Source organism: Heliangelus exortis, chromosome 1 (assembly GCF_036169615.1).
Source record: "Heliangelus exortis chromosome 1, bHelExo1.hap1, whole genome shotgun sequence".
Lineage (NCBI taxonomy): Eukaryota > Metazoa > Chordata > Aves > Apodiformes > Trochilidae > Heliangelus > Heliangelus exortis.
Window position 1 is genome coordinate 58,508,318 of NC_092422.1, and position 14,919 is coordinate 58,523,236.

At 37.8% G+C, this 14,919-nt stretch overlaps 1 protein-coding gene across 14 annotated transcripts in view; it reads left to right on the forward strand.

Annotated features, from left to right (window-relative positions):
- The window catches only part of ATP11A (ATPase phospholipid transporting 11A), a 122,419-nt gene extending 114,065 nt beyond the window's left edge, over positions 1-8,354 (forward strand). For 3 of the 14 annotated variants that reach the window (XM_071743879.1, XM_071743907.1, XM_071743970.1), the window contains one exon: positions 4,148-8,354. In XM_071743879.1, the coding sequence (XP_071599980.1) occupies positions 4,148-4,405 (258 nt within the window). In that variant the 3' untranslated portion in view covers positions 4,406-8,354. Of the gene's footprint in view, positions 1-872; positions 1,344-1,671; positions 1,788-1,858; positions 1,949-4,147 lie in introns of those variants that run through there. The other 11 variants (XR_011725849.1, XR_011725851.1, XR_011725868.1 and 8 more) reach the window with 11 other exon arrangements.
- The last annotated feature ends 6,565 nt before the right edge of the window (positions 8,355-14,919 follow it).

Here is a 14,919-nt window from a genome sequence, read left to right on the forward strand (position 1 = left end):
CTCCTATAAGCTATATTGCTTTCTTTTTAATAAAAAGAATTCTGGAACAATTCCAGAGGTTAATGTAGGACTAGAAGCCACCTTCCAGGTGACTAAATTAGCTCTCCTCAGGCTATAAGATTGCATAAAGACTTTGAGGCAATTCTTATGCTTCTAAGTTTTTTGATTATTTGAGTCACTTCAGTGTGTGGTGGGTCACTGTTTGCCATCTTTATAATGCAGAGCTTTTTAAACATTCCAGATATAGGTCTGTGTTTTTCTGAGTTTTCCAGTGATACAGACATGTATGTATGTGTGTATACACATACATATATGTATGTACAAGTATATGTATATATGTGCATATCTGTTTATATATATATAAACTGTTGTCTTTCTTGAGCTAAAACATGAATTTTACAAAAGCTTTGGAGGAATCTGTTGGCTTTTTGGTAATTTCTGTCAGTATCTGCTGATGTCTCATATGTGTCCAAGTGACTCTGGCTCAGGGTAATAAGCTGAATTTTCTCCTTTAACTGGAAATTGTACAGCTGTGAGCTTTCTTTCGACCTTGGCTTTTAAAAAGCAATTAGGGTATGTTTTTAATTTATCCAGTCTACATTAACTGATTTCTTTATTCTTCTTTCATTAATAACAGAAGCTCTGCAGCTCTGTTATGGAAAACAGAAATTCACTTTAGATTGTCATCTTTTCCCTTTTGTAATTGTCAGTTCAAGTGATAGTATTTCAGCAATCCCAAATATTTTGTAGCTGAAATGCCAGGTGTTTTGAATCCGAGCTGTAAATAACTTCTGGGCTTTTCATCCCTCTTTATGACATATTTTTGATTTTCTCTTTGCTTCTGATGGTTTTTTACTTCACTTTCACTTCAGTCACAAGATTGGCCCATCAGCCTTGTTGTGAGATCTCTGCCCTTTGCTGCGCTTGGGGAAACCCAAAGTGGTCCTTTTGCCTGGGGAAGCCTCTCTGGGGATTCATCATTCTTCTGTTCCTCAATGGGCTTTGCTGCTGAACAACTGCGCAGTGCTCTTAGAAAACTGGTCACCAGCAAACTGTTGCCTTTGTCATGTGATGGGCTCCTCTTCTGTGGAAAACAAAGAAATGGATCTTGCTGTTGCAATGTTTGAATCCCACGGAAGAAGTTGCCTTGGTAACTCCCTGCCCTCTCCCTCTGTGATGTAAAGGCTAAGCTGTAAGTCAGTATTCAGCAGCACTGGCCCAGTGTGTATAGCACTCCCTCCAGTGTTGTTCTCTGGGGAGAAGTGAAGCTGGGGATGTCCACTCCTTAATTTGGAATTGATTTGGCCTCATCATCTCTCAGGGACTTCTCCCATTCAGTACAGGTCAGGGGTACAGACACAGGACACACAGCCCACAGTATTCAGTCACGCTACCGTTAAGTACTTTTGAGAGTAGTTAAGTGTTTTTAACAGAGTTTGAAATGGAATTAAAAAAAAAATACTCAGAGTGACTCAAATAATTAACCTCAGGTTCAAGAAATAGAAAGCTTGTTTTACACTGGATAACCTTTCCATGTTAAGTTCTGTCAGAAAATCCATCGCTTTTACAAGGGTTTGCTACAGTAGTTACATTTGTACCAAATGGTACAATTCATTCACTTTTCTCTCTTGTATTCAGCAAGAGTCTCACTGTTTTTCCTCATCCTTGCAGAAGAGTATGAGACATAAAACAGCCCTTAATGCACTGGCGAGCAGCGGTGGGCCACTTCTTGAAGGAAATCTTTCAGCTTCCGAGCCATAATTAGATCAAAGCTAGGTAACAGTACTGTGCGTGTTGCCAGTTTGGATTAATTTCTATTGGTGAACTGTGCTATTTACAAATCAACTGTTTCCTCCAGAGTTTTTGATGTACTTTATCAATATTGATACAAAATTGGTATGTTGTACTTGGAGAGCCTAGTTTTTGCAAGAGATGTTCCATGCCACAGGTAAGATCTTTTGAACACTTCCTCCTTTAAGGCAAATACTCATATTAAAGTCCTAGAAATTAAAGTCCTACATACTGTGTTAGGTATGGGTGTTGTGTGGTGTTTCCTCTGTAAGAACTGCAGTTGTCATTGCAGCATTTACTCACATTACACCATGGTGTAGAATACATCAAGTCAGAAGTAATTAGCAGTTTATTCATCATCTCTAATCTCTTGAATACATATATAGACCAAATGCAGACAGGTAACCATGCAAAAGGAAGTGAGTTACATGTGAGGAAGACCTTGGGTCTGGAGACTGGGCCTGTCTATCTGGTAGTATCTGCCAGAGTCCTGTGTTCTGTATAGGGCAGGGTGTCACTGCATTCCTGCCTCAGATCAAGAGAGAGCTGTGGTAGCTTTGCCAAGTACCTGAAACAGCAGCATGAGTGGTGAGCTCCTAAATCCTCCAAACATTAGGGCAGCAGAATGAGGTTCTCTGCTTTACATCATCTCCTTGCCACACCACTGCTTACATAAAAAGTGTAAGAAAGAAGGCACACTTTTTGCTCGAACGTTCCCACCTGGATGCCATATCTGCTTCAGTCCCTTTGTTGTTCTCCTGACCCCAAAAGCATCATAAATGGAACTAAGTGGGGTGCAAAGTACCAATATGTGAAGAGGACAAATGCAGTGTCATGTGCTGGTGTGGGATGTAGGGCTTCAAGGTAGCTGAGAGGTACTTTTGATGTACTTAAAATAGTAGTAGAAAACCCAGCTTTCTTGAGTGGCTTCAGGCATGATAGATAGAAGGCACTTGCCTCTGAGCTATGCATAGGAAAAAACCCACATTATATTTAGAAATACATATTGTAGTGAAAATGGTGCAGTTTCTATCTGGAAGAGTAGGAAAAATAGTTCCCATACCATGTGTGACTACTCTCCCCAACATTCCCGAAACAAAGCCTGCTGATCTACTACCTGATTATCTGCACTCTTCTGTGTTAATGTTAGTATTTGGTCTATATATGTGTTTAAAAGAACCTAGGCCTGACTGTTAATGAGCTGTTTGGTGACTTTTCCAAAAATAACTGTTGTAAGGGAGCTTTCTAATTGCTCTTGGTTATGCAAGAGCAGTGTTTCAAGCTTATGACTGGCATTAAAAGTGTAATATTAAATTATGGCCAAACTTTTGTAAGCTACATTATTAATATTAATATTTATTTTGTGTTGTGTTGCTGTTAACAGGAAAGGAGGGGGATGATTAAGAACACAGGATTAACTGGTTTATAAAGCACTCCTGGAGAGAGTGATTGATAACATTGATTTGATGCTTATAATGCATTTATATCTTAAATACTGTCACATAACTTCCATATGTCTGTATCTGGAAATTATATGTGCATTTAGTGAGAAGAATTAGAAAAGCTCATTGGGGAACTTGGTGTGTTTTTTTGTTTTTTTTTTTTGTATACATGTTCCAGGGTCTTGTCATGCAACCACAGCGTTACTGTAGTCCTAGTCCTGAGTATTACCAGAGTGGAAATGCCAATTCTGCCAGAGTGTGGGGTGATTATGTGGTACAGATAAATTTTAATGAGCAATGAGACAAAGATAGTATTGTGATGTGTAGTATAAATTGCCTGTATAGATGAAACATGTAACCTAAGCAAGTCCGAAATCTGATACTGCACAGAAGTACAAAGCAAAGGCATTAAACCTCTGAAACTTCCATCTCTTAACACAAACTAACTGTAAAGAATTCCCCTCTTGAATGTACAGGGCTAAGTACTTGAATCTGTTCTGTCTTAAAATTCCCCATCAGAAATCCTGATCAGAAGAAGTTCAGAGATAAAAAGATGTACCAGGGGAGACTGCAAAATAAAATATAAACCTGATTTAAAACAATTCAACTCCAAAGCAGTCCTCTGTGTTCTCATCTGTTCTCTAAAGACCCCATGATTAGGTTTAGGTTTATAATGTAAAATTATGCCTGGTTCTGTAGGTCTTAATATAAACTAATCATGCTGAAAGTGGTTGCTCAACAACAAGGGCTTATACCTTCCCATGAAACAGATAATCAGAGTGGTGATCTAGTGAAAGACATTATCATACCAAGGGTACAATGGCTCTATGAAAGAACACAATTGTAGACTTCTAGCTCAAAAATAATCTATTTACTGCATCTTTGTTTTGGTGTTTTTTCCCCTTTTTTAACAGAATGCATCGAGGCACTGTCAGGAGCACATCTCAGAATTCACACCTCTTGCCTGTCTGAAGAGCCCAAGATACAGGAGCAGTGATTGCAGCAGTTCCCCAGCAAGAAGGTCTAATTCTCGTTCTAAAAAAATGATGTTTACTCACTGGAGAGGCATTGATTATTCAGTCCTTCCATCTGTCTTTGGCTGTTCAAATAAGCATTGCCGTTCCAGTGCAGGCTACCACTACAGTGGGTCAGGTTTGGAAACGTCTGTATGACAGAACACCAAGTCAAGCCTTTAAAAACTGTATTTTTGTTTAGTTCTTTTTTTCAGGAAACAAATATGTCACAGAAATATATTAAACTGTATGTGGCTTTTGCTGTCTGAGGTAATGTTCAGGCAAACAGGATCAAGAGCTAGAAGTATGAACCCTTCCAGGCCAATGGGCCTCGTTTTCTGTTTTGAACTACTGGAGCAATGAACAATCTGCACAGTCTGGTACTGTGAGCAAAAATTCTCTTCATCCTGTGTCAAGATTTCTGTGCATTTACTGCTTCTGTCACCCTTAGTCATTTTCTTTGTTACTTGAAGTGTATAGTTTCAGTCAGTGACCTACATTTTGAGATCAACTGTTTTAATTTTCAGCCAGAAGCAATGACCTCAGTTATCTCCAATGAAAGTCTCCTAAAGCGTATTTAACAAGTGCTGTTTCTGATTTTCCTCTGTCCTTTCTCTTTCTTTGTTCTTTCTGTAGAACAAACTGGTGTTTCCTCTGTGCAAATCTGCTTTCAAGAAACACTCTCTGATGTTCACTTCCTTGTAAGTGGCCAAATCAGGGCTGTGTCTAGTTGTTGGTTTTATCCTTAGAAAAATAGGCAAAACAGTCCTTGTGTGGAGTATGTACACACTATATGAAGTCAAGTTGGCTGTTAAATAGGTAAATATCACCAGTGTTGGTATCTGCTGAAAAACTGAATGTAAGCATTTTGCCTAAAAGGTCTGTGAATTTGTCAAAGATGCAGATTCCCCATTCTTCTCCCTGGGACTGTAAAATATGCACAGCGGAAAGTATTGTATACGAAGGGGTTTTTGACTTTTTTTTTTTCTTAAAAGAAGAAAAGCTCTTTTTTCTAAATAATTGTCTTATAATCTATCAGGATTCACTCCCTTAATTTTTTTTTTTCTTTGGTGTATGGTTAAATATTGGCTAATGGGCTTGGTAGACACATTACAAAGCACACACCTGTTAACTTTTGCAAGCAAACCACAAGGTGGCACACGGCTATTCACTAGCACTTGAACCGTGGTTGTGAAACCAGCTTGACTGTGAGGGTTCTGTTTGAATGACTTTAAGAATGACAGCCAACTTGCACTTCTGTTTTCTCTGCTCCATTTCTGTTACCTTGCACTAATTGAACTATTAGCTGTGTCCTTGTCGTGCTTCTTTAGTCCAGTGTTTTATTTTGGGGTGCAAAAATATCTGAAGGAGTAATCTGATATCGATCAATTTCAGCCTGGTGGTTAGAACGGGTAAATAACCATAGTCACTAAATACCTCTGGGAGGACATTAGCTAAAAATTTATTTCAATGTGAAAACAAAATATTTGGGATCAGAGTTGCAGCCTTTACTGGAAGACCTGTCTGTGACATTGTTAGTTGTCTTCTGAATGAACCAGGATGGCAGAGAGAAACTATTTCCCTTTCTGAGTTTTGTTTTTTGCCTTAAAAAAATATAGCTTACTTAACTAGTTTACTTTTTTAGTAAAAGAAAAATCAGCTTAGTAGGAAATGTTCCTCACTATATTCTCAGTGATCTTTACATTAAACAAACAGTGAAATGTTACCAAAATGCCCTGGGACAAGCAGAGATTGTAAAGTGAGTTGTGAAATTTTCAGTATACCAAAGATAGAGAATTTTTAAAAATCTAATGGTGAGCACCACAGATGAAGGTATTTTTACCATTTAACATGTAGCACTTTTAAGTTTCAAAGAATGTCCTCATAGAAGTAATATTTTGAAATACATACATACATGTGTGGTTGTGGGTGTGTGCACATATACTTGCCATTGCAGACTTGAATGTTGGTCAGTTAGAACCATCCCCTACATAAAACACTGGTGTATATATTTTTAAAAAGTTAATATGGGTATAAATTTTATACCAGTAGCAGTGACAAATTTCTTGTGTGTAGTTAACAAATTATTTGTAATGTATTTTTTAGAAAACTTAAAGTTGCCTTTGCACTGAAATATTTTTCATACTGTAGCTATTTATAAATCTGTTTTACGCATACATTTGTTAACACACCATTTCTATTTTTTTTAAGTATATGTTTTGAAGGCTTTTTTTATACTTATGAGTTTTGGCCACTTAAATTTAGCTTAGAGTGGAGTTGTGGCTGAATGTTAAAATTCTAATGAATGTCAAGTTAGAAATATAGGTCTATTGCTCTGTCAGTCTCACTCAAACTACTGCTGTTCTGTTGGTATTTGTGATAGTGGCAATTAGAGCCCTGTACTTTCAGTGCTGTACTCTTACTGCTAGCTTTTTTACTCTAGAAAGCCTCCTGCTTTTTTACTTTCCTGAGTTCCATCTTTTAGCCTTAAACAAGGAGATTTTTGCTTCATGCTTTCGAAAATGCTGCATTCCTTTTCTGCTTTTATTAACAAAGCAATTCATTGAGAACTTCATGTAGCCCTGCACTTAGAAATGTTATGCTGTAATTCAGGCTGAAACACCTGTGTAAATGCTTGGGAAATTTTAGTTAAACATGTAATTTTTTTGAGGAAAAAGAAAGCTTGAAGTTAAGTGGAAGTTTCTGCTTTGATTTAGCAATACTTTTACCTTTAAGAGCTGGTACTGTTTGTTTGTTAAATAGACCATTCTGTGGAAAAAAACATAAAATATCAACTCGGTTTCACCTGATGTGCTTTTGCTTTGGTCCCTTTTACTATTGCCATGCAAATCAACTGCAGCAGGTATTCACTTGGCATTTAATTGTGGATGGATCAGACAATACAAAGATGAAAAAACTGAAGTTAGATTAAAATGCGTTAGAATCTTTTGAATGAATGGGACACTGGAAGGAGGCAGATATTTTTGTGTTAAAATAAAAAAGAAAGGGGTAAAGTATAAAAATCTATATAACTTCCTAACTTGCCTTGTTTAAATCGTTGCAGCTTTAACAGCATAGTCGCTCCATAACTGCTTCTATAAATGTCTTGAACCTGGTAAGCACTAGCCAAATGTACGTGAAGACTTAGAAAGTATTTCAAGCTTTTCAGCCACTGAAGTTCATATATTCCTCCAGTGGCCTGTGGCAAAAGATGGTTTCTTTTGTTTGTTTTACCATGTACAGTACTTGTTTGTTCGGCCACTTAATATAAAAGCTTACAGTTTACTTTCTTGCTTGCATTAGCCTGTTTGTCTTGACCCACCTGGCTTGCAAATAGGAAAGGAAAAAAGAGCTTAAATGAGCAACCGCACTACTTTTCTTTTGGAAGCCAGTGGGATCGTTGTGCTCATGCTACTGTCTCTGTTAAAAAAAGCTTTAATGGAAAATTGTGAGAGTACTATGGAAGCAAAAAAGTACGTGATTCTACTTTGCAGAATAAAATGAAAATCAGTTTGTATAGCTTTAATTTTTTACCTTATGGAAATACACAAAATTTCAATCAGCTTTGTCTCTGACATAAATTCTGTGCTAGGTACACGTTGCATTTTAGATACCCTTTCATGATGTAATGCAAAGTAGAATCTGAGAAAGTTGCTGTATGGGGGCTGGGGAGTAGTTATCTGTGCATTAAACATTAAAGATGTCTGTAGTCATCAGCACCAAATACTGACACTTATTTTTAATTGTACAATTATAGGTGCATTTATTTGAAAATAAATCAGCCTTCAAATCTAATGTTTAGATTATCCTGTACCACTTCATTTATTTGATTTGAAGAGTCAATGTGTGAATACATTACTGTAAAATTTATTTTCAATGCTATTTTTAACTCTGATTTCTGTAGATAACCGAATATGACTTGTTTATATGCAGTCACATTTTGGATCCTTACATAGAATATAAAAGCAGGAGACATGAGTCTGCTTGCAATAAATATAAACATACAAGACTGGTTTAAGTTTGCTCAAAAGTAATTAAAATAACTCTAGTATGAATATTGGAAGGTTTCATATTAGTCTGTAATAAAATGTAAGTAGATAACAGAAAATGGAATGGCTGTTTGATTCTGTTATTGAATATGCTTGTAGTCATATTTATTTTCAGAGAGTATATATATAGCCAGCTAAAAAAGCAAGATAACAAACAAGAAGTTCAGAGAAGGCCAGAACATGAACAGAGTGTGGGGTTTGTTGCAAAGAAACTGGTACTGGTCCAGGAGAGCTTTGCTCCTCCTGCACAGATTGGCTAAATAGTGCTTAAGTTCTTCCCAAACTGAACTCATAGACTACCTGTCAGAAGATCTGTATTTCTTTACAGTTCTGTTGTGCAGGGTACCCAGAGCTATTTCTCCTTTCTTTTTGAATTCTGTCAACTTAAAGAAGCTGAATTAAAATTTTAAATAATGTGTTTCTCCATCTGAGTTGGTAGCAGCTTTTACAGATCCTTCCAAAAGGGGCTGAGTGCACAGAAAAACCATCGTTATCTTTCATTTGCACAATTTCATTGGCACAATATTATGAGACTTTTCTGTAAAGAGGAAGAAAAAAAACTCTTACAGGCTGCAAGAGTTGCACATTGGTGCAGACAGACAGACAGACTGAAGGTCTCCCTGAAGTCATAGTATTGAGTTAGATGCCTTCCTCTTACCTCCCGAGTCCATGTGGATGCTTTGTGTACTGATTTCACACTTCCCATAATAAAGATATCAGATTAATGTTTTGTATTTTTAATCCAAACAATACATGCATATTGTACTCATCTCTTGCTGCTATGTCAAGAAATGTCGTGTTTCTAATGAATGGGCTTCTGGAGAAGGTAGTTTGAGGGGAAAAGAAAGGTAAATATGAAAGATGTTTTTCCCTTTATTCACACAATGAAGAAAAAAAATAATGTGTGAATTCCAATTAAAAAAAAAAAAACTAAATTGGAAAGTTTTGGAAAAAAATAATGTGATGATGCATCTGGGTTTCAGGAGGAACACAACAGCAAGAAGAGCAGATAATCTACTAAGTATGCAACTTTGCATTTTGTATATTAAAAATTTACATAGAGGAAAAAAGTGGTTTCTGGACAATATTCTAAACTGAATACTTTTATTTCCTTCAGCTCTTTAAATTATGATTTTTTTAGTAAGTTACAGTGTAGAATTAGTTGAAAACTGTTATATTCTGCAACAAGAATATTTTTTTTCTGCAATATATACTATACTGGTGTATAAAATCTTTCCTGGAGCTTATTTTGATATGAAGTGAGGTAGTTTGGAGACAGACTGAAGATTCTTGGGTTTGTTTTCTGCATATTGTAATTTCTTCAGGTGATATTCCACAGGAATTCAAAAATAGTATTTGACCATTCTAATAAAGCTTTGTTGTTGTGTGTTTCTACTACACAAACTCACAGGTCTTTTCATTTTAATTTCATTCAAATGCTAAAGCAAAAGTCATAGCCATTCAAAGGCTTCATTTACACCGTGAAGTGAAAGGGATAAAAATTAATATAACCATATATATATAACCATATATATATAACCATATAACCATCAACCCATTTAATTATACAGAGCAGTTCATCAAATGCCTACCGTCTCCCACCTAGGTTTAGATGTGTTTATCAGAAAACTACAGTGAGAGATCAGTTCTTTTTTAATTGGTGAGTCTGCAGTAAGTTAATAGTGGTGACTCTTAATAAGTTCAGTGTTTATTTTCCATTTAAAGGAGACAAATAGGAGTAGCATTCAATTTTAAATCACTGAAAGGTTTGTTGCTGTTTTTCATTATTCGTTTCAGTTACAAAATCTCACTGTGCATTAAGTTTTTAAAAATACATATGATGCAGTGTCCTGCTAGGTTCAGAGGCTCCCTATTCAGATTGTATCAGGAAGAACTGTTAACATCAAGTCTCCTTATTTAATGTGGGAAAAGCTGATGTGGTTCTTGGAAAGCATTGTTAATAACACATCAACACTTACCTTGAGATTTTCAACTTATTTTGTAAAGATAATTCATGCTGAAATGTTGACCAAATTTGAAAGCTAGATCTTGCAGTCCAATAAACACTGAGTTTTAGAAAAAAAGAAAAACAAATCCTGGTCCAAGGTTCAAGACCATCAAGGGGTTTGCTGACTTTTTATTTCAGAAAATGCTTCAAACCAAGTAGATAGCCTGAAAGATAATTCTTCTAGGAACTGCTGAGCAGCTTGCTGCTAAGAGGATTACAGACTGCATAGCTGGAGAAAGTTGTCAATATTAATTAGGTTGAAGTCTAATTGTTTCTTCCCAGCTACGAAGAAGTACTGTGTTCCCTTTTATTCTGATAAAATTACAGCTCGGAAAGAAAGCCCTCACCTCCTAATGGATTTTAGGCACAAGACTACAAAGCTTAGCACCAGTGCTGAGACACAGCTCAGTAACAGTTGGGATTCACTTGGCTTTTAAATGGTATCTTAGTCCAAATTGGGTATTGAGCCTAAAAGCAATGTTTGTGCATCACTGTGCTGAAGGGTACAGATGGAAAAAAATTGAAATGTCATTATAGATGGTACTACAACACCAGTCCAGCTTCCATCCTCTTGGATAAGGCCCACAGCAAAAGATTTGGGATCCACCTTCCTTGGAGACCCTCCACTCCTAGATGCTTATGGGAAATACCGAGCTATCAGGTACCCTCTGTCCTCCCAAGGTTTTTATTAGAGCACAGAAATTGTGCTTGCATCTGTTGTAGTCCAGAACAACACTTCTGACATTAATAGGTTTGACACCAAGACAATCTCACTCCTACGTAGTACTGGTCTCTGTGTAACATAGTAGGTGCTTACTACAAACACTTAGCAGAAGTGGAACTTCATTTAAAATCTACTTTTTCATAATTTACATGTTTAGGAACATAACATGTTTAAAAAAGTAATTCTGTTTTCTGTTCTGAAAACAGCAAAACGAGGAAACAAAAATTGACAGCATTACCACTTGGCACTAAAATAAGAATAAAGTGATGGGCTTTACCCCCTGCCCTGCCACACTGCTCATTGTCTTTAAGTTATCTTGGTCTTCTAGTTACATGTCATGCCAGGAACTTTTATTAGCAGCTAAAACCATAAAATAAAACTTTAGATAGTATTTTTGTTAAAAACATTTTGCTGAAGCTGATTATTTAGTTGAAATCCTAGTTATTGTACACTGTTTACTGTCTTTTGCTGCCATCTGCACAGAAAAGTTGAATTGATGCTATTGCAGCAAAGAGCTTTTAAAGTGATTCAATTAAAATGTTCTGTAAATCTTAGTACCAAACCTGGCTAGGTTAACTGACCTAAGTTTAGTAAGCCCTGCTACACCCACTGAGATCGTGGAGTTTTTGGTTTGTAGTTTGCTTTTTGGTTTTCTGTTTGGTTTGGTTTTTGGTTGTTGGGTTTTGGTTTGGGGTTGTTGTTTGTTTGCTTGCTTGTTTTGAGGTCTCTGCACTTGTTTCCTTTTCATAAAACTAAACAAAAGGTGACTCCCTGTCTCTCACATAAAATATGAGGCTACTTGTGGAATTGTAGAATTCCACAATTGCCAACAAGAGTTGTAAGCAACCCATGGGACTCACCAAGTCCAACTCCTGACTCCAGCCAGGGCAATCTAAAAGTTAAAATATAGATCCAAGAATGTTGTCCAAGTGCTTCTTGAATGCCAAGAAGCTTGGGGACGTGACCACTTCCCTGAGGAGCTTGTTCCACAAGGAGCCTCTCCACAAGCAAACCTTTTCCTGATGTCCAAGCTGAACTTCCTCTGATGCAGTTTTAAGCTGTTCTCTTGTGTCCTGTCACCAGGAAGCAGACACATCAGCACCTTCCTATCTGCTCCCCTTGATGAGGTAGTTGTGGACATTCCTATTGCAGCGAGGTCATTCCTCAGGTTCTTTTAAGCTGAACAAAGTGTCCTCACATGCTCCCCAGAAGTCATCCCCTCTTACCCTCTTTTGGACACTTTCTGATACTGTCCTGTCCTTCTCACACTGCAAGGCCCCAAAATGCCCATGGTACTCCAGAGGAGGGCACTGCAGTGCTGCACTGTGTGCAGTCTGAGGTGCAAACTGAGGGTTAGAGAAGAGTTTGAGGGAATTTAACCAGCCAGCAGAAAGGTCTTCAAAAAACCTGAACATGTGCAGCTGGGTACACACATTTGGCTTAGTTAAAAATGTGCACATGCAAAGCCTGTATGAAATTGAGAGCTCTCTGTCTAAAGAGTTGGGCTAGGGTTTCAAACCTCAATGCCTGCTCAACTCTTTCTCTCTCAGTAGACAGGATGTAGGATACATATGTTTACATCTCCCCTTTCTTGTCTCTTACCTAGTACCTGACATGCTGAGGTACCTCCCACACCTCGAGTCCTGTGTCCAGTTCTGGGCCCCTCAGTTCAGGAAGGAGATTGAGGTCCTGGAGCGGGTCCAAAGGAGGGCAACCAGGCTGGTGAAGGGACTCGAGCACAGATCCTATGAGGAGAGGCTGAGGGAGCTGAGGCTGCTCAGCCTGGAGAAGAGGAGGCTCAGGGGAGACCTCATCACTCTCTACAACTCCCTGAAAGGAGGGGGTAGCCAGGGGGGGTTGGTCTCTTTTCCCAGGCAACTCTCAGCAAGACAAGAGGGCATGGTCTCAAGTTGTGCCAGGGGAGGTTTAGGTTGGACATTAGAAAGAATTTCTTTAGGGAGAGGGTGCTCAGACATTGGAATGGGCTGCCCCAGGAAGTGGTGGATTCTCCATCCCTGGAGATATTTAAAAAGAGCCTGGATGTGGCACTCAGTGCCATGGTCTGGTAACTGCAGCGGGAGTGGATCAAGGGTTGGACTTGATGATCTCTGAGGTCCCTTCCAACCCAGCAAATTCTATGATTCTATGATTCCTCCAGAAGGCTATATTAGCATTCCATGCTTCCTTCGGAAAAAAGGAAATAATTCCTTTTACATTTGAGCAAAGCATTGTCCTATACATGGTAACAGGAGCATTCAGCAAGTAAACCACCAGCTCTGAAGGTGATATGGTCATCACCACAATAGTTACTGCCTTCTTCTTTCCAAGAAATATCTTAACGTGCACACAAATACTACAGTCCCAGTATGAATTTCACATGGGAGATAATCTCACTCTTACTTTCCTCCTGCATACAGGTCTGTTGCCTTTGCCAGGTTCCTTTCTAATCAAATGAAGGCTCAAAATAAGATCATCCATCCTTTTCTAAAATTGTGCATATTTTGGAAGTTAACCCTTTCCCTCTCAAGTCTCTTTATGTTAGCTGTTGCAGTTAGAATAACTGGTCTCATGGGATTTTTTCAATATTTTTTCGATTATAAAGAGTTATGATTTGAAAGTATTGGAAAAAAGAAATTTTCAAGCCACTGAGTGTATTGCAAATTGCCTGTATCCTACAATTTTGTCTTGAGTGACATATTACCTGACCACTCACACGTTTGGAGGTCTCCAGGGAGAATTTTTTTAAGAGTAATAGTATTTGTAAGACAAAAGAAAAGTTCTATTTATGAAAATAACCAAAGACTTGAAGGTAACAAAAAGGAAACAGCTATTAAATTCTAACACACACTCCTCTCCAAGGAAATTCTTATCCATATCTGAAAGATCTATTTCCCTCATACTGATCTAGTTCTGCATCAAACATGATTATATCCATCAACTAAATTTGGGCAGTATGCCACCAGCCTGAGCCCACAAATATTTCCCTGGCAGCCTATTGGAATAATACACATGCACTCAATTTTGGCATCTTTTATTCCCAGATGTAGTTCATAAGACCCATCTGCCAGCTCCTTATTTCTAATTATGTATGAAGTGACACACAGAAAGTTAAGATTATCTTAATTTCACTGGCAACTAATCTGCTTATTTGAGAAGTCTCCACCATTACCCATTGTTTAAGAGCTGCTGCTATTTTAGAAAAGTAAATAATCGGTTTCAAGAAGGCACGCACATTTTTCATAAAGTTAATATCCAACCACCCTATTAACTTTTCAACCACTTCAGTTCATGATGATTTACATTCCCCTGACTTTTCCCAGAGATGCACACTTAACAGTTCTGTTTTGTTGTAATCAATTTTATATCCTAGTATTTAGCCAAGGGAGTATGTTTGGAATCCTGCTGACTTGAGGAACAAAGTGGATCAAGGGTTGGACTTGATGATCTCTGAGGTCCCTTCCAACCCAGCCAATTCTATGATTCTATGAAAGTGGATGTTGAGGGAAAATCCCAGACCCCTGCTGCCAGGCACTATACTATAGAACCCATAATAATTTTGTCTGTCTTCTTACCATCTATGTCTGGACACTACAGATGCTGTATTAAAAAATGTTTTCTAGAGAGTTAGGAAAGTATTACGGTAGCATAAAAATTGATTTCACTCATCCACAGCAGAGTTCAGACATCCTCTCACATGGATCAGCCTGCCAATCTGATGAATGTTCATTCTGAACATTTAAAACAGCTCATCCTTTACCTTACTGTTTCACAGGCATTTCATCTTCCTGCCACATTACATCACTCTAATAGGGTCCATGAGTTGCATACCACCCACAGTGGGTGTAGTTAAAATTAACATGCTTTATTTTTAAAGAAGATCCATAATATCGCC